The sequence below is a fragment of the Myxine glutinosa genome, chromosome 12 (assembly GCF_964187855.1).
Source record: "Myxine glutinosa chromosome 12, kmMyxGlut1.1, whole genome shotgun sequence".
Taxonomy (NCBI): Eukaryota; Metazoa; Chordata; class Myxini; order Myxiniformes; family Myxinidae; genus Myxine; species Myxine glutinosa.
The window spans coordinates 43,598,146-43,617,275 of NC_136272.1; the positions used below are offsets into that span (position 1 = coordinate 43,598,146).

General features: G+C 45.2%; 1 protein-coding gene across 3 annotated transcripts in view; it reads left to right on the plus strand.

The window, feature by feature from the left end:
- Nucleotides 1–19,130, plus strand: part of LOC137437898 (sodium- and chloride-dependent creatine transporter 1) — a 79,800-nt gene that overhangs the window by 29,587 nt on the left and 31,083 nt on the right. For all 3 annotated transcript variants that reach the window (XM_068132610.2, XM_068132611.2, XM_068132609.2), the window contains exons 8-10: nt 5,409–5,512; nt 8,393–8,517; nt 8,750–8,862. In XM_068132610.2, coding sequence (XP_067988711.1) covers nt 5,409–5,512; nt 8,393–8,517; nt 8,750–8,862 — 342 coding nt within the window. The remainder of the gene's footprint in view (nt 1–5,408; nt 5,513–8,392; nt 8,518–8,749; nt 8,863–19,130) is intronic.

The window sequence follows — 19,130 nt, forward strand, 5'->3', positions numbered from 1 at the left end:
AACCCTCGCCAGGATGTATTTTCAGTGGTTTTTAAGGCTTTTGTGTTAAAACAAATATGGCGGCCGAACCACGTGACCGATGACGTCATCATTGTTTTTTTTCTAAACTAATTTCTTCCTAGATTATGCTCAAGGAATTTCATCTTGATCGCAAGAAGTTTTGCACTTGTCGAATTATGACATCATAATGGAGGCATCTATTATTATTATTATTTTTATTTTATTTTATGGAAACTGAATCGAGGCTCGTGAAAGAGCTAACATTTATTTCACAAGCAAATCAACCAAACAAACAAAATATATAAAAAGAGGGAGCGGAAGACAAGATGGGGAGAGAAGGGGAAGCACACAAACACAACATTTGAGAGCAGGGAGATGTGTGGGAGGGAGAGGGCTTGGGGGGAGGAGGCGTGGGAAGGGGGGGGGGGGGGAGGGAGAAGTATAAAACACAAGGACACCAAGGACTTTCAGGACAGAAGTTGGTATTTCAAAAAAGTGGATTTGGGGTGAAATTAGCGGGGGTAGAAAAGATCAAGGTTTTGGATGGGGGAAGATAAGAGATGGTAGTGAACAGCTGTTTTAAAGACCTGGAGGGTGGAGTGGGATTGAAGAGGGTGAGGGAGTTTGTTCCAGAGGCGGGAGAAAAGAGGATTGAAGGAGTGAAGGTGTGCAGAGAGTCTTGATTTTGGCAGTTTAACCATAAGAGGGTTGCAGGCAGATCTTGTGTGACCTGAAGGAATATTTGGGGGACAGAGCCCAAAGAGAGCTGGGGGGCAAGGCCAGAGAGGAGTCGGTAGAAGACGGAAAGACCACCAACCTGCCTGCGGCGAGTGAGTGAAAGGCCCTTGGAGTTATCTTCATCGCGGGAGATTCCAATGATTCTGAACGCTTTGGTTTCAACAGCGTGAAGACAAGCTAGGTGTGAGGCAGGAGCGCCAGCCCAGAGGGGAGAGCAGTATTCCATTGAGCTGCAGATGAAAGCCTTGTAAGTGGTGAGGAGCTCAGGTGTGCCAAGGATGGACTTCGCATGACGGAGGATGCCCAGTCGGCGACTGGCTTTGGAGGCCAGATTTCAAATGTGGTTTTCCCAGGAAAGATCATGGCAGATAGTGAGACCCAAAAGCTTGAGTAACAGAACTTCTTGGAGAGGATTATTCAGAAAGTGGATGGGAGGGTTGTCCAGTCGGTCTTTTCGGAGAGACATCGTAAGAGTGTGAGATTTGTCAGGATTGAAAGACATGTTCCACTTGTTTGCCCAGCCTGTGATTTTGTACAGGTCTGCAGAGAGTGAGGAGGCTGCAGACTGCCGATCTGAGGGATGAGGGTTGGAGCGACAGAGTAGAGCTATCAGCAAAGAGATAGAGAGGATTTTCAAGAGAGTCAGAGAGATCATTGATGAAGACCAGAAAAAGCACAGGGCCCAGAACACCGCCTTGGGGAACTCCAGCCTGAACAGGAAGAGGAGATGAGAGAAAACCATTCAGGGCCACACATTGACTACGACTAGAGAGGAAGTCCGCCAGCCATGCGTGGAGATTGCCATGGATACCAAAGGAGAGAGTTTGGTGAGCAGAGCGGGGTGCCAGACCGTATCGAAGGCACGTGATATGTCGAGGGAGACGGCTCTAATTTCCTGTTTAGCATTGAGGACCTCCATCCATTGTTGAGACAGCAGAAGCAGCATGTCCAGAGTAGAGTGACCTGGTCTGAAACCAAATTTATGATAAGAGATCAAGCCATTGGAGAAGAGGAAAGATTTCATATCCGAAGCAATGATAGATTCCATGACTTTGCTGATAATTGGGAGAAGGCTGATTGGTCTGTAGTTGCTAGGATATGTTTTTGCACCTTTTTGTGCAAAGCGGTGATGTTGGCCGATTTTCAAGCAGATGGCAGATGACCTTGAGCAAAAGAGAGCGTGAAGAGAACAGAGAGAGGGAGTGAAAGAGCGGAAGAACAGGATTTTAGGACCCGTGGGCTGATGCCGTCAGGTGCAGTTGCAGAATCAGAGTCGAGGGTTGACAAACTTTTCCACCTTGTCAGGAGGAAAGGACACAGAGTCCAGGAGCAACTGGGTACGGTGGGTACAGAGAGGGATGGTTTTGGGACACAAGATTTAGAGGCAAACACAGAGTTGAGGCAATCAGCTTTTTCACGTGCGGAGTCAGCCGTGTAGCCGTTTGAGGTGAGGGAGGGGATGGAGGGGGAACAATCACCGGAAACAGATTTGACCAGACGCCACCAGGATTTGGAAGAGGGAGACAGATAAGAGAGTTTGGTCTTGAGAACGGAGAGATATTGTTTCCTGGCTCTCCTGAGGGTGGACACACACTCGTTTCGGGCTTTGTGAAAGGAAATGAGATTTCCTTCCGTTGGATTTGCTTTCCAGGAGACTTTGTTTCTGGGCAACAGCCTCACCACAAGATTCCGTGTACCATGGACGGGAGGAAGGGTATGACAACTGAAGACGAGATGGGATAAATCTGTGCATGAGAGAGAGCAATTTACTTTGGAAGAATTCCCAGGATGAGTTGATGTCAGAGGCGGTAGAGATGGGAGACCAGTCCAGATGATTGATGGCTGCTTGAAGACCGTGCCAGTTGGCCTGAGTGAAATGCCAGACTCGTCGATGCTGAGGAGGCTCTCTGAGAATGGTCAGAGAGATGTCCACTTTAACAAGCACATGATCAGATGAGCCGATTGGAGCAGAAGAAGAGCAGCAGACATTTTCAGGGAAGTTAGTCATAACCAAGTCCAGAAGAGAAGATGCTCTGTTGACTGAGATCCACGTCGGGAAATTGACAGATTGTGTCAGTCCCAGTGAGTCCCAGTGAGTCGCAGAAGTCCTTTGCTGAAGAGCCATGGCTGGTGAGAGAGGTACCCACACCCAGCCAACTGGCATGGTGACAATTGAAATCACCACATATGAGGAAGAGAGAGTTGGGATGGGTAGATGGAAGTTGGTCCATATTATCAGACAGCGAGATGTAGATGAAGTCGTCACTGTTTGGTGGACGGTACAACACACATATGAAGAAAAGCTGGGAGCGAAGGGGAAGCCGTAGCCAAAGGTATTCCTGGGGGTGAGGTGTAGAGAGGGCAGTGCAGGGCATATGCCATCATCCTATGACATGATGACATCATCATTAACATGTTTTATTCCCCATGGATCGTTCTTTGCAATGAGCCATGTCTCAATTTTTTCTATTCAGCGCTTTCGGAGATGTGGAGGTGCAAAGTTTTTTGGTTTTTCCAAGATGGCGGCCGAACCACGTGACCTATGACGTCATAATTGTCATAAAAAATTCTACAAGTGGAGTTGCACCTCTGGTGAACTTGTTAAGCTGAAATATCCTGTCCTGAAAATCCTGTCAATCCTGTCAATAGTGAAATATAATCCTGTCAATCGGACCAACGGTTGCAGAGAAAATCATATTTATTCTGTGCGGACAAACAAACAAACAAACAGACAGAAACAGACAGACAAACAAACAAGCAAACAAACGGACTCAAATGCAATACCCTCTCCTCTGGTGAGGGTAACAAGTGCAGATACATTCAAAGTACACCACCTCCATGCCAAATAAGTAAATAACATCCTTCAGCGTGGCATTGCCGGTCCACCTTCGGCATCCGGCAATATCGCCATGCAGCATATAGAGATGGTAATAGGAGCGAGAGGTGTACAATAATTGATTGATTGTGAAATTGAAATAAATACATAATAATCATAAAATAATTAATTTATTGTTTGATCAATTGGCTAATAGCATACCTGAACTACCAGTGTTTCATCCGAATCTAACTTTTCGCTAACTAATTAAATAATTAATAAAAATGAAATAATTGATTAATTGACTAATCAATAAATAATTAATTTATTGATTTATCAATAAATCCAAAATATCCTTTATTGCCACATCACTTGGTCACTATTGTGTCCAAATATCAGCTTCCTAGCTCAAAAGCGCCTGAGACGTTACCCAGATGAGAAAGAAAAGAAATAAATAATAATAGTAAAATAATTAAATTATTAATCAATTAGCCAATAGAATACCTGAACCATCATAGTTTCATCCAAATGTGTAACTTAAAATATATTAAATAATGCAGTCATTAAATCGAATAATTAAATGATTAATTGATTTATTAATAAATCAAAAATAGCCTTTGCAGCCAAATCACTTGGTCATTGTTGTGTCCTAATATCAGCTTCCTAGCTCAAAAGATGCCTGAGATATTGCCCAGAAGAGAGGAAATAAATAAGTACTTGATTAATCGATAATAATTAAGTAACTCGTCAATTAATTGATTAATGAAAAAACACAAAAATGCTGTTTTTGCCAAAGCACTTGCTCACTATTTTGCCAAAATTTCAGCTTCCTAGCTCAAAGGATGGCTGAAATATCGCCCGAACAAACAAACAAAACCAGAGTGAAAACCGAGTACTCACTTTCAGCGCGCGTCATCGCCGGGTCCCCTTTTGTGCCCGGCGATGACGCCATGCAGCATCTGGAGATGGCATAGGAAAGGAGTGGTGTACAATATCGGAGGAGATCAAAATTAGGATGTTGAGATAGATTCGGCATGTGCTCCATGCGGAAGATGAAAACCTCCTGAAAAGGGTAACGTGCTGGGTACGTGACAGGAAGTGAAGGGTTGGTTGGTTGAGAGACCAGGCAACGCACTGAGTGAAAGAGCTGAAGGTAACTTGGAGAGAAATCAGTTGTCCCAAGACAGCCAAAAGCGGTAAGTTTGTTATAAGCTCCATAAACCATGCGGCATGACTGGATATTGAGCAAGCTTGTTGTTTAGTTAAATTCACTTAGAGTTGATACTGCATTTTATTACAGCCTGCTGAAAGGAGGAATGACATTCTTGTCAAAAAAGAAGAATCGATTCGATTATTTTCAACAAATGGCAACCTAAAAAAAAAAAAAGTGTAAATGTGAATGTAATTATATGTCTGCGCACCACAATCCACCCCTCGCTCATCCCGAAACTGTGCCTAACTTGTAAAATTATAAACTTTTTTAAAATATGATTGACGACCATATCATGAAGGTGACCTGAAGATGATCCCCCCCCAAACTATTGAATGCATTCCATACACTGAAAATTGGCCACATAGGACAGGTAGCCACATGAGGGAAGAACTGCCTAAGTTTTCCACTGCAACCTTAGCACTGTGGAGAACACACTGACTTGACAAAGGAGTGCACAATCGTTTGTGTCCAATTTCACCTGATTGCTTTACATTTGTTCTCGAGCTGCACAGGGTACCTCTTTCATGAGTTCGTCCTGTAAAGAGAGGGGTGATGAAGAAAAAAAAAAAAAAAAGAGGGACATCTTCATGTGGTAATTGAAGTTTTGATCGTTTTTTTTTTATCTTTATTTTTGTCCACCAGATTTGGATGGATGCTTCGACTCAGATATTCTACTCTTACGCACTGGGTTTTGCAGCTCTTGGCACACTCGGCAGTTATAACTCCTTTCACACCAACTGTTACAGGTGGGTTGATAGATATCCACAAACTAGCCTAGTACCTTTTATTCTTTATTATTATTATTATTATTTTATTAACTATTATTTTTTCCGTTGTCAATGCCCATATGCAACATGTGGCTGTGGGTTAGCCATAGTTCTTGCAGGAGGTTTACAGTGTTCCCTGAGGTTAGAACAGAGATTTGGAATTTGGCAAGGGTGCCGGTGATTGCTCACCTACTGTTTGGAAAGGACAATGGGACCTTCTTGTAGTTCCAAAGAAATAAACAGACGAAAAGCCATTTGCAATTGTGCCTTTCATGGTATGTTCCCTGCTTTTGGAACCAGATTTCTTTGTCCGTGTGTCTGAATTCTTTTGTGCCCTCTGTGGGTCATCATTTGATTTCTTAAACATTTTAATGCCCAAATGTTACACTTTTAAATGTTTGAACGCTCACTGAAAATGGTCATTCGTGATTTAAAAGAAATCACGTTTTCATTTATTTATTTTGCCTTCCAGAGTCTGACAATTACCCCACACACACGAAGCAAAAAGTGGGGTTAAGCAATCTGTCTACAAACGTCAGTTTCATTGAGGAACAACTTTATTTAAACTAAATATAATATTTTCAACATGAATCGGAAACAAACCTGCAGTTCAGCAGTATTTGGCCAAATATTACAGCATTTTATGTAATTCTGACCAATCAAATTTGCTTGTTGTAGACTCTGCCCATGTCATTGTTGCTCAAGACAGCATGGGGTAATGTGTTCTGTGAACTCTCGAATTACCTCTGGCACCGAAGGTGGACGGTGGTTATGTTTTCACCCCTGCCTGTTTGTCTGCATGTCTGTGAACAGGATATATCAAAAAGTTGTGGATGTATTCGGACAAAATTTAGTGGACAGGTTGGTTTATATGACGAGGACGAAATGATTAGATCTTGGTGAAGATCCAGATCTGGATCTGGCTACGATAATTTTTTAGGTGATTCTTCACCATTGAGAGATAGGGCCAGAAATGATATATAGCACTATCTATCTATAATTCCAGTAATCTCTGTGTGTTTGTTTGTACGTTTGTACGTTTGTACGTTTGTTTGTTTGTCTGTGACCGCTGTTTCTCGACAACCACGGGTCCGATATACTTTAAACTTGCCAGGTATATTGCTGGGGACCCGAGGATGTGCCTTTTCAAGGTTTCATATTAATCGGACAAGTACTTACCGAGCTATGGCGATTTAGCCGTTCGCCGTTCGCTTTGGCGTTGCGAATGGACCAAACCATTGCATGTAAATAGAGGGGGGGGTTCTGTGGTCGTTGCGAATGGACCAAACCATTCATGTAAATAGAGGGGGGGGGGTTCTGTGGTCGTTACTGCCACGTGGTTTCAAAGTTTTTTTTTGTTGTTGTTGTTTGCACGCATGTTTTTTTGCACCCACGTACGGGCACGCCCTAGGATGTTTACACACACACACCCCTACACAAATTTTTTTTTTTTTTTTTTTTTGGCAAGGAACGGGCACCCACGTACGGGCACGTCCTAGCTTATATATAGTACGGGCATGCCCTAGTATCTCAAAGTTGTGGATGGATTTGGACGAAACTTGGTGGACAGGTTGGGTGTGTGACAAGGACAAGCTGATTAGATTTTGATCAAGATTAAGATTCGGCCTATCAGGGAATGCAAAAAGTAATCTGTTCAGCCTGGCGGAGATGTGCGCTCTACCGAGTCCCATTATAGTTTGTACATGTATTACCTGAAGGGCAAATAAATTAGTATACATCTGTGTATGTTTACATAATTTAGAATAGGTACACCGTATCCCTGCACATCGTAAGAGGCGACTAAGGGTTGGCGTCAGGAAGGGTATCCGGCCATAAAACATTGCCTCAAACAGGGAACCATGATTGTCATGGGGCCCGCAAGGCTAACCCTTGCTCTAGCGGGGAAAATGGCCTTATAACGATCATTCATTCATTCATATTGTGTATATTTACATGAATTGGAGTGAAATTGGGAAATTAAAGAATTGGGGGTGGCGGTAGACATTGCAATGGATATTTGAACCTGGGATGCCAGCATTGCGAGCTGTACTCGGATAGAAATTCTGTACAGGACGACCCCAAGAGTAATTGGATTCTTAATCTGGCTGCAGCAACCGTGGGTACTGCATTCGCCTGAAACGAGCACTCTTTCCCCTTCAACCATTCCCACCCAACATCCTTGATTCTCTATTCCTACCCCTGACCATCCTTTCACCTAAAAAGGCCTCCATAAAAGTGAACAAAATGGAAAGGCAATCATCCTACCTGCAGTAAACAATTCATTCATTCATATTGTGTATATTTACATGAATTGGAGTGAAATTGGGAAATTAAAGAATTGGGGGTGGCGGTAGACATTGCAATGGATATTTGAACCTGGGATGCCAGCATTGCGAGCTGTACTCGGATAGAAATTCTGTACAGGACGACCCCAAGAGTAATTGGATTCTTAATCTGGCTGCAGCAACCGTGGGTACTGCATTCGCCTGAAACGAGCACTCTTTCCCCTTCAACCATTCCCACCCAACATCCTTGATTCTCTATTCCTACCCCTGACCATCCTTTCACCTAAAAAGGCCTCCATAAAAGTGAACAAAATGGAAAGGCAATCATCCTACCTGCAGTAAACAAGCTACCGTGCCCTCTCTTTCACAAAAAGGGAAGAAACTTTACACCAGGAAATGTCAAATGTGATTTATAGAGTACAATGCACAACCTTAATTATATAATGGCAAATGTTTCTGTTTGTTTTAACTCCAATTAGCAATAATTTGATTTTATGTTTTGATATTAGCATGAATTGCGTACCCCTCTATGGTTTGAGGTGAAAGTCATTTTTCCTGAAACTTGTTGTGATAGGCATTCCCTCACCTTGGCCATCATCAACAGCAGCACAAGCTTTTTTGGAGGCTTCCTGGTGTTTTCCGTGCTGGGATTCATGGCGCAGGAGCAAGGTTTACACATCTCAGAGGTTGCCACGTCAGGTGCTTTAGTCCCTGTGTAATTCTTGCTGCTGTTACTTTAATTTGCACTTTTTAGATTTGCTATACTTTGAGGTTGTTTATTGTGCAACCCATGCAACCACTGTGTAAACGTTCTTGCAAAGTTGTTTCATGGAATATAACTTGAGTATTATTTAGCTCTGGGCCCTTGAGTAACTCTCGATATTCACAATCCTACATTTTCCCTTATATTACCCTCTACATTTTACTCTAGGTCCAGGGCTGGCATTCATCGCGTACCCCAAAGCAGTGGCCCTCATGCCACTTGCCCCTCTGTGGGCAGCCCTCTTTTTCCTCATGCTTGTCATGCTCGGCCTCGATTCCCAGGTGACTCTTATTTCATTGTATTTGCAGCTTTTGATATATATATATATATATATATATATATATATATATATATATATATATATATATATATATATATATATATATATATATATATATTGGTTCACGAGTTATCAAATGGAGTGACCACTATATTCGTCATGGGTGTGTCTGTCTGACTGTCCGCAGCATAATTACCCGATGATGTCATCTGATCTTGATGAAACTTGGGTGGAAGGTTGATATCATGATCTAGTTGTGTCCTGCCTAGAGTGGGCGTATTGCGCCCATTGTGGGCGGAGCCACGCCTGAAAAAGATGTCTTTTTAGGGGGTAATCGAGTTCAAGCTACATCTTCTCCGAGGGGTTTGGTGGAATCTGACGGGGGTTTCGATATTTGGTTAGGCCAATGTCATGTGTGTAGCCCCACGGAGCTCGATTTTTCATTTTCGCCCCAAGGTCAAGGTCACGAAATTTAGAAAAGTCGATTTTTGATGGTTTTATTACATTGTTCGCTTCCTGATAGGGTGAAATGTCGTACATGATCTTATATTATCACATACATCATGAAATACAAGTTTTCCAACAAATTTCAGAATCTTCGACCTTTGAAGGTCACAAAGGTCATATTTTCAAAGTTGTCGGAATCAAACCAAATTTTCGGTATTGTGAAGCTAACTAACCTCATAACTGATTATTATACATTATTTTCTATCATTTCAAGGTCAGTAACCTTCATTTTGACATTTCCAGGCCAGCACCACACACAATTACGTACAGCTGGCTCTTAAAGGCCTGCGCACGCAGCGCATTGGGGCCCATTGTAAATAGGCATGTACACCGCATGTCGCGGGCCGACACCTGCCACGTGGGCCCCCAACCCCCCAGTCCGGGCCTGTTTCGGTTATAGTTCGTCCTTTGTCATTGAATGCCGCTCGCTCGTGAACCATCATCGTCTCCTGACTTGTATTTACACCTAATCACTTGAAGTGTACCAAACAATATGTTGGACAAACTGAACACACTCTACACACGCTTTAATAACACACGGTCAGAGATCAGTAACTTTCACAGCAATCACGGCAAATCCCTGCCTTACACTATACATTTTAATCAAACAGATCACTGCAGACTATATTCAAATCTCTGCCATCAAATCGATTACAAATCGACCACACCACAATTATGAGACGTGTCTTTTTGGACACACAAACTTCGGATAAAGTTCCCTCATGGCATAAATTTTGAGAATTAATGGATGTTCCAACTCATTCACCATAACTCGTTCACTTTTTTTTTTCATCCCTTTTACCTTTATATATGTCGTTAATAAATGTAGGCAGTGTATTTATATAAATATAAACAATATATGAATATGTACTTGTACAGTACCAACCAACTGTAACGCAAGCTCACTTGCGCTTAAATCGAGGAAGGCGAGTAAGCGTTAACGATATCTTTTCTTTTTGTATACATTTTATTCATATATTAACATCATACCAATGACTTGTATGCATGCCTGCTGTTGTTGTAGACGAAGAAGAAGGCCTGTGTTGGCCAAAAGCTTGTCTAAAAATTAAAGACCGATCGTCTTGAAGCTATGTTCACGACTTATTTAAACTTTTCTGATTTTTTAAATAAATATATATATATATATATATATATATATATATATATACACACACACAGACTTGGCATTTAATATGGAATATTTTTTTTGTGGGGGTGAACTTACTTTTCAAGATGACTTAGAACCAAAAGTTCATTGGAATTATGTTGAAATTATTCTAGATTTTGTTAATGTGACCTTTAAAAGAAACAAAAACCACATTTGACATTTCGAAGCAAATAAATTGATCCTTGAAAGTGATGTAAACTGACATCGAACTCAATTCACGGACAGTACTGTGTTAAACTTCTGTGCGTTTTCCAGAAGTATCTCTTTATTTTGCACATTAGCCAAAAATTTTTTTTAACAAAAACAAAAGTTAAATTACGACTGGGATTACGGACAGTAAAATTACAGTTCAGTACTTCGTGTAACCCCCACGAGCATTCAGGAGAGCACGTACAGGTTGAGGCATGCTGTTCACGAGATTTGCCAAGGTTTGGACAGGAATCGCTTGCCATGCAGACACAATAGCCTGCTGCAATTCATGCACAGAGGCAGGCTGCTGGTCCAAGTTGTCGATTTGATGCATTCATTCTGCCCACAAGTTCTCTATCGGATTCATATCCGGGGACATGGCAGGCCACTCCATATGCTCTACACCATGGTCAGCAAGAAAGTGTTGGATCATGCGAGCACGATGAGGCCGTGCATTGTCATCTTGGAAGACAAAGTTTCCTCGAAAGGCTGCACGAACAAATGGAAGCAATGTTTCTTCCAGAATGGCCCTGTGCTTGAACTGGTTCAGGTTTCCATTCAGAACAACCAGGTCAGTTTTGCCCCCTGCATGAAAAGCAGCCCAAACGGTCACCCCACCACCTCCAGCATGGACTCTTGGCACTATACAATCTTCGTTGTAGGCTTCATGCACTTGTCTGCGCAGTCGGACGCGGCCATATTGACGATAGACCAGAAATCTAGACTTGTCACTGAAGATCACGTGATTCCAGTGTCCTGGCTGCCATTGACGGTGCTCTCTGGTACACTGCAATCGGCGCTGGCGGTGTTGTCTGGTCAGACGTGGCTTTCTCAGGGGACGCCTGGCACGATAGCCTGCTTTAACCAGTAGTTGGTTGACTAGCCTTCTGGATACAGGCACATTTGTCAGTTGCTGCCACTCAGCCCTAAGCCGATTAGCTGACTTGGTACGGCCATTGCAGACTAACCGGTGCAGCTGGCGATCATCCCTCCTTGTGGTTCTGCGGGGACGTCCTGACCTCGGTATTGGAGTAGGGGCACCCCTCTGAGCATTTCGTTTCAGGATCTTTGACACCTGACCTTGAGTGATGCCATACTGCCGAGCAATAGCATGCTGTTTCATGCCGGAATTTCGTAAAGCCACCACTAAATGACAAACAGCATTGTCGAGTTGACGGACCATCTCCAGGGGAAGCGGCAATAACTTTTGTAGACGTGCAGCAGTTGTTTTCCACTAATACAGAACGCAACAACCCTTATATACCCGATTGTGAAGCCAATCGTCAAATGTACCTGTCCGTACATTTTGTCACGCCACCTGTGATATAATCCTGTTATTGACTTCTTGCTGCGACAGACAATCAGTGACATGCGTGCAGCAGTTGTTTTCCACTAATACAGAACGCAACAACCCTTATATACCCGATTGTGAAGCCAATCGTCAAATGTACCTGTCCGTACATTTTGTCACGCCACCTGTGATATAATCCTGTTATTGTCTTCTTGCTGCGACAGACAATCAGTGACATGGTTCTTTTAACAAAGAAATCACCGAAGCGTAAAAGAAACTCACCAGATTGATATACCGAGTTCAGAAAGTAAACCCAAGTCAAGAAAAAAAAAAAAATCCATATTAAATGCCAAGTCTGTGTGTATCTATATATATATATATATATATATATATATATATATATATATATATATATATATATATATGTATATATGTATATGTATATATGTATATGTATATATATATATGTATATATGTATATGTATATATGTATATGTATATATATATATATATATATGTATATGTATATGTATATGTATATATATATATATATATGTATATGTATATATATTGTTGTGGATATGAGAATGTTTTTTTATTTTGTTGTTGTGGTAAAATGTTGTTGTAAAAGGTTGTTGTAAAATATCACCCCTCCTCCCTCCGTTTGTGGTTGTATAAAGGTCAAAGGGCGTTTCCGTAGTTAGTCCATAAAACATACATGCAGGACACGATATATCCTTTCTTTTGACAGTTATATCCTTATTATGTGTATTAGCGTAAGGCTGTGTCTTCCATTAATTGAAAGTACTCCATTGCACCAGTGAAAGGGAATAGATCCCCTTTCCTTCCCATCCCCAAAATCTCCATCCAATATTACATCCCCTCTCGTCATTGCCGAGCCTCGATTGCCCATATTACCTCCCCTCCAATAACCGCCATTGACCACGAGGCTCGAGTCAGGGAAGAAAGGCGTGTCTCCACCTCGTCATAGAGGGGGAGGAGTGAACCAGCCCCGCTCGACCAACCATGAGCCAGGGGTTTGGCTACAGAGGGCGGAGGAAGAGCGGTCGGGGAGGTTCGCAAAGGTTGAGGGGCGGGGGCCTATATAACCCAAGGCAGGGGTGTGGCCAAAGGAGATGAGTTTTTACCGGCAGACACAAGGGAGCCCAAGCCGTGGAGAGGAGTCAGAGAGATTCGCTTTTGCAAGAGACTGGAAGAGTTGAGCTTTTACCAGAGACAAGACGGTTGAGCTTTTACAGAGAAGAGAGAACCCGTCACACCAAGGCTCCACCAAGCTCCGTGTTGGCTCCACCGAGCGTTCCCCTCCACCAAGCTCCGTGTTGGCTCCACCAAGCTCCGTGTTGGCTCCACCAAGCTCCGTGTTGGCTCCACCAAGCTCCGTGTTGGCTCCACCAAGCGTGCACCTCCAGCCGTCCACCTTCTGCCATTCCTGGCATTCCCCGAGTGAGTCAGTGTCTTTGTTTGTGCTGTCCTGGGTAGTTAAGTCAAGTCTGCATAAGCTAATCATTTTCACTGTGTCACCTGCGTCTCATGTGCCTGTAAATAAACGTGCCTGCTTTCTTCTTGCTTATGTGTGTACATAGTAAATAAATTTAGTAGTATTTCCAACTTCTTTGCCTTCGTTTTCCTCTTTGCATTCGTCGTTTTTGTCTTTTCCCCTCATTGGGCAGCTACGGTGCGATACGGCCAAAGTCTGGGTGAATCGGGTGAGTTTTGTTAGGTCGCGGTCTTACACCACCGCTCGGTCTATAACATCTAACCGCGATCTATAACAATTGGTTGTCAGGAGTTGGATTCGAACCTGGGACTAAATTTATTTAGCCCAAATTTTGGACACCAATTGTGTTAGTACGATAACAATTGGTGTCGAGGAGTGAGATCGGACCCGGAGCGCGTTTACGCGCTCGAAATTATAAAGCCGAAATTTGTTTGTTGTATAAAAACCCGAATTTTGAAATCGCGCCATGGCTGTTCAAGGCGACGGGATGCCGGTGGGAGAGATAGACGGGGTAGAATCGACCCAGGACCTCGGGGAAATGTATGTGGAGGAAAGGGTGGAGGAGAGTAAAGAAGGTGTGGTTGAGGGTGTATCAGGTGCACAAGATGGCGTCCTCGCGCACATGGTTGTTGCGGCACCAAATTTAGCCACGCCCATGGTCGCGGTAGCCGAACCCGAGATGCCAATGAATTGGAACCTGTTTATGAAACAGATGATGGCCTTTATGGTAAAAACAGACGATAATTTCAAAGGGATGGAAAACAGGATGGGAAACCAAATGGGGGTAATGGGGAACCGGATGGATGCTCAGAGTGAGCAATTGGGGGTAATGGGAAACCAAATGGGGGTAATGAGGGACGAAGCGAGGGGTACCGGTGAGAAGTTAGACAATAATTTTGAGGGGTTAGACAACGGGATAAAAGAGGTGAAAAATGGGTTAATGGGGGTGGAAAATAGAATGGCTGCCCAGGAGAATCAGTTAGAGGGGGTGAAAAATGGGTTAATGGGGTTAGAAAATAGGATGGAGGACAAATTGCGGGAAATAGGGGAACAATCCGCCCGGGAAATCGAACAGATGGGGAACCAGATGGAGGAAATACGACGAGGGGTGAGTGAGGAGGTCTCGGGGCTACGCGAGGAGGTAAAGCGAGGCGAAAAGCGTATGGAGAAAGAAGTGAGGAATAATACGGCTAAGTTACAAGGGGGAATAGAAGATCTGACGGAGGAGGTGGAGCAGCTGACAGAGGGACAAACTAAGTTAGTGGAGCAGGTTCAAAAGAACACTGCGGTACTAGGAGGGTTGAAGGCGACACAAAAAGAAATTAAAAACGAATTAATAGCGACGCAGAGGCAATGTCAGATGGTAAGGGAGGAACTGACAATGAGGGTGGACGAGGTGACAGAGATAATGGAGACAAAGGACCGGCAGGTGAGGATGCACATAGAGACGGTCACGGTAGCCTTAGAGGACGAACTTGAGGGGACGCACCGAGAAATAAAAGAGGTTAAACAAAAATTAGAGGAAGTGGGAGAAGAGGTGAGTGAAATTAAGAAGGGACGGACAGAAACTAAGAGGGAGATAAAGGAGGAAGTCATGGAATATGTACAAGGTCTGTGTTCAAATCATGATGTGATGCTCACTAACCAAATAAAGAGTTTGCAGGTGGCAAAGGAGGTGCGGGGACGAGGTGCCAAGGTGAGTGGCAATGTACATGATGTGAGGAAAGCTTCAGTCGGCTTGGGGATTGGTTTGGATCCGGGTGTTCGTGAAAGGCCGTTGGTGAGGTGTGCGACAGGTCTGGTGTGCGAAAAAAGAGGTGTGCGAGAATGTCCGACCATGGGGTGTGTGAGGAAAAAGTGCACGCCGAGGAGTGAGTGTGCCGTCAGGAGTGAGCCGGTCGTAGCGCGTGTGCGAGGGAGCACAGGGAAGCGCGGTGTGGTGAGTGTTACGGAGGAAGTAACGAAAAAGTGTGCGCGAGAGGATGCGCGAGAAAGGTGTGTAACGGACGGGTGCATGGGGAAAGCGCATGCTGTCAAGAGTAAGGGTGAGTGCGTGACCGAGAGTGGAGGTGAGAGTAGTGAGAGTGAAACGGAGCGTGAGTTGGTTGTGGCAGGTGAGCGAGGATGTACACCTGGAATAGAAGGATGCACACCTGGAATGGTAGAGCGTGAGTGGGAATGCACGCTGGAATTGGTAGTGAGACACGTGGTTGGGTGTGCGGGTGAGAGCACACCTGTGATTGTCACAAAGGAGGTGACCGAGAAAGGGGCGCGAAGAGGTGTATTGGTGAGGTGTGCGAGCGACGAATGTGTGCCAAGGTGTTCGGTGGTCAGGTGTGTGACCAAGTCGATGGGCGGAGTGAGTGTACCGGGGTGTGTAAGGAAAGGTACGAGGAGAATGGGAACGGCTGCATGTATGAGCACGAAAGGGGTAGCGTATGCATGTAAGCCTGCAGGTGAGGCGTCGACGATAACCGGGTTAAAGGTTAGGTCGACTTTTAGCCGGATCGGGCCCTCGGTGCGTGCCGGGCTTCGCGTGCCGCGAGAATCGGCGGGGATCCGAACCACGGCGGTTTCGAAAGAACCGCCGTGCGCGATCCACGCTGGGCCTCGCGTGGAACGGCCGCGTCCGGGCTCCACTAGGCGGAGCGGGCAGCCCGATAGGAAGGGTCGTCATGGCGACCACTTTCTATTGAGACGTGCCGGCAGGTCGAGATCGGGACATTGGATGACTCCACGCCGAGGTGGTGCATGGGATCTCGGCCCGGGTAAGCCTCCGTCCCTGCCCCGAATGCGGGACGTATCCAGCCGCTGGCACAAAACGACCCGCGTTCATTGCTCGGCTGTACGAAGCCGGGCTGTAGATGTGAATTGGCGCACCGAGAGGATGTAATAAGTAGACGGGTGATGGTGGTAGTGATAGTGATTTAAAACGAAATTTAGAAAAGTGAATAGAATTGGCAGTAAATGGAAAATTTTTGAATTGTTGGATTTGGACGAGCGAAATTGGTAGTGAGAGACCCCCGATGTGGTGGGATGGCAAATCCACCATCCCTCACAGGTGGGGGCAAAGGAGCACTAGATTATGGGGTGTATGGCAGTGAAAACTAGCCCGGGTGGGTTAGGATATGGTGTGTAGGGATCTAGCGAAGATTGACATTAGGTGACGTTAAGTTTAGTTAGTGACTGATACCTGTAGTGAGGACGCAGGTAGATTAGTGTGGTTGATAATGACGTGGGAGCGCAATAGTTTAAAGGGACGACTGGGAAGCGCAAGTTTCAGAGGGGAGAAGTTAGCTGAGATGATGCCGTGTGTGGGAGGATTGAACAGGTGAGAATGGAACAGGTGTGATTGCACAGGTGTGCAACTGAACAGGTGTGTGGAGCAGTGTATGAGTGAGTGATGGTGATGTGTGTTGCGTTGACCAACTGGTCCAGAAAGAGGAGGAGGGTGCAGGTGGCACCAGGTGAGATTGCACAGGTGTGCAACGACAGGTGAATGAAAGACAGGTGTATGGAATAAATGGTATGGAGTAGTGGAATGGATGGTCGTGGAGTGAGAATGGTGGAAATTGTGGAGTGGAGTGGATGGTGCGAAGGTGTGAATGGGGGAAGAGTGGACCCCCATCACGGATACCCGGGGCGGGTAGTGTAAGTGTTAGGTAGAGGGTATAGGTAAATTGTAGTTGGATATTGGCATCTGTGGTGCGGGTGACAGAATGGTATGTGGATGGGTGCGTTGGTGTTGTGGAAATGGCTGGGCGTGTAGCCTGTTAGTGTGTGTAGTTGGTTTGGGCACTCCACCACTGTAAGGATGTCGGCCAGGTGAGGCCGCAGGTGGGCTCTGGGAGCCGGTAGTAGTTGTGTGGATGGGGCCCGAGGATCCGGAGGACGGACCCGGGTAGCCCAGTGCCAGAGGGCACCAAGGGGTGACAGAGCCAGGAGAGGGGCTGTCCCCAGTTAGTTAGGTTAGGGTGAGGAGCTAGGTAAGCTCGGGTGGCAACTACAGTGGTGGAGGTGTGCAGGTGGGTAGACCTGTTGGGAGAGGTACACGTCGCAGCCCAGAAATTGTGCTAGAGCACCGGGAGATGAATCGGGGGAGTGAGACCCCAAAATTGAGGAGCACCACAGTTTGGCCAATGGGAATTGGTTATTAGAACCCGTAGTGTAAGTTGGCCAATGGATTGGCAGGGAAAGACCCCGGGTAGTGTAAAGTGTGTTAAAGTCATTTAGAGGATAGTTAGGATGAAGGATCTCCTCGCACCATCTGCATCCACTCACCTGAGGTGACAGGTACTCCACACCATGCCATGTTTTGATTATTTTTTATGATGCAAATGTTTGGATTGTGAGACGCATCATGACGTGGGTGTGACATTGTGCGTAATTCCATCTCTCCCTCCTTATGAGGATTGATGATGAATTGGTGATGGCAAATTTTGAAGTAGAGGGATTGTGGAGACGAATTTGGTATAGGGGAAATATGGGGAAGACGTGACAGTAGTGACGAATTGGTAATGTGTAGGTTTTGTACATATGGGGTAAGGGCAAGGGTGGGCTAGGTAACAGGGGGGTGACGTACGGTAGGGACGAGCTTTCTCACTTCGCCCTCCGTACGCATTTCGCCTTGCATTGCCTTTTTGATGTGTACCCTTGAGACCTTACCCCTCGCTCATCTGTCTTGTCCCCCCTTTTTGTCTCCCACATGAGGACCTGAGCGCCGTTGGGCGCCGAGGGGAGCGTGCGTGGGTCGGCCATTGTGCGCCCGAAATTCCCAGAACCAGCTGTCTGCATCGATGCACCACATCATGGACCACATGTCAGTGGCCGAGCACCACTTATGGACCCCATGGGTTGGGGCATGGCCCCTCTGCTGGAACCGGCCATGAGGGCCCGAAATCTTGCTGGCGGACCTTGGCCACAGGGCGCCAATGCCCCACAGGTGAACCATACACATAGTCGGCCTGGTGGGCCATAAATAAATAAAAAGGACACATTGGGTGCAAGTTTTATTGAAAATAGGCCGCCAGTAAGCAAAGCAAAGAAAATGACAACAACTGGAAGAAATAATGATAACCAGCAGAGGGAGCCGAAGAGCAAGAGACACCTGCAGGGTTAGGGGTTGTTGGTTTTATTTTATTCATTGAACAATGGTGACTGCACCGATTGGTGCTTGGGTGTGTATTGGTGCGTTTTTGGGTGCTTTAATGGTGCATTGATGCAGAGCAGACTGTCCTCCCCCCAGAAAGAACAATTACAGGTCCTGGGTTAGTTTTGTAAATAAAAGCAGAGTCATTGTAAATAATGCTCCCCACCGTCAGTGTATAGTTTGAAGACCATTCCGCAATTCGGTTAACTGTGGGCGTAAGTCTGTTAGGCAGGGTGCAATGGACCAGCGGGACACATTTATTTATGTTTTAAAACTGTCGCACTCAGGGTCAGGTTAAAAGTAGAGGGAACTACACCTACATGCCACACTAAGGTAAAAGTAATAGGCCCGGGACGTGCCTAAGGGGAGGAGGGTGCAGTGTTGTGGATATGAGAATGTTTTTTTATTTTGTTGTTGTGGTAAAATGTTGTTGTAAAAGGTTGTTG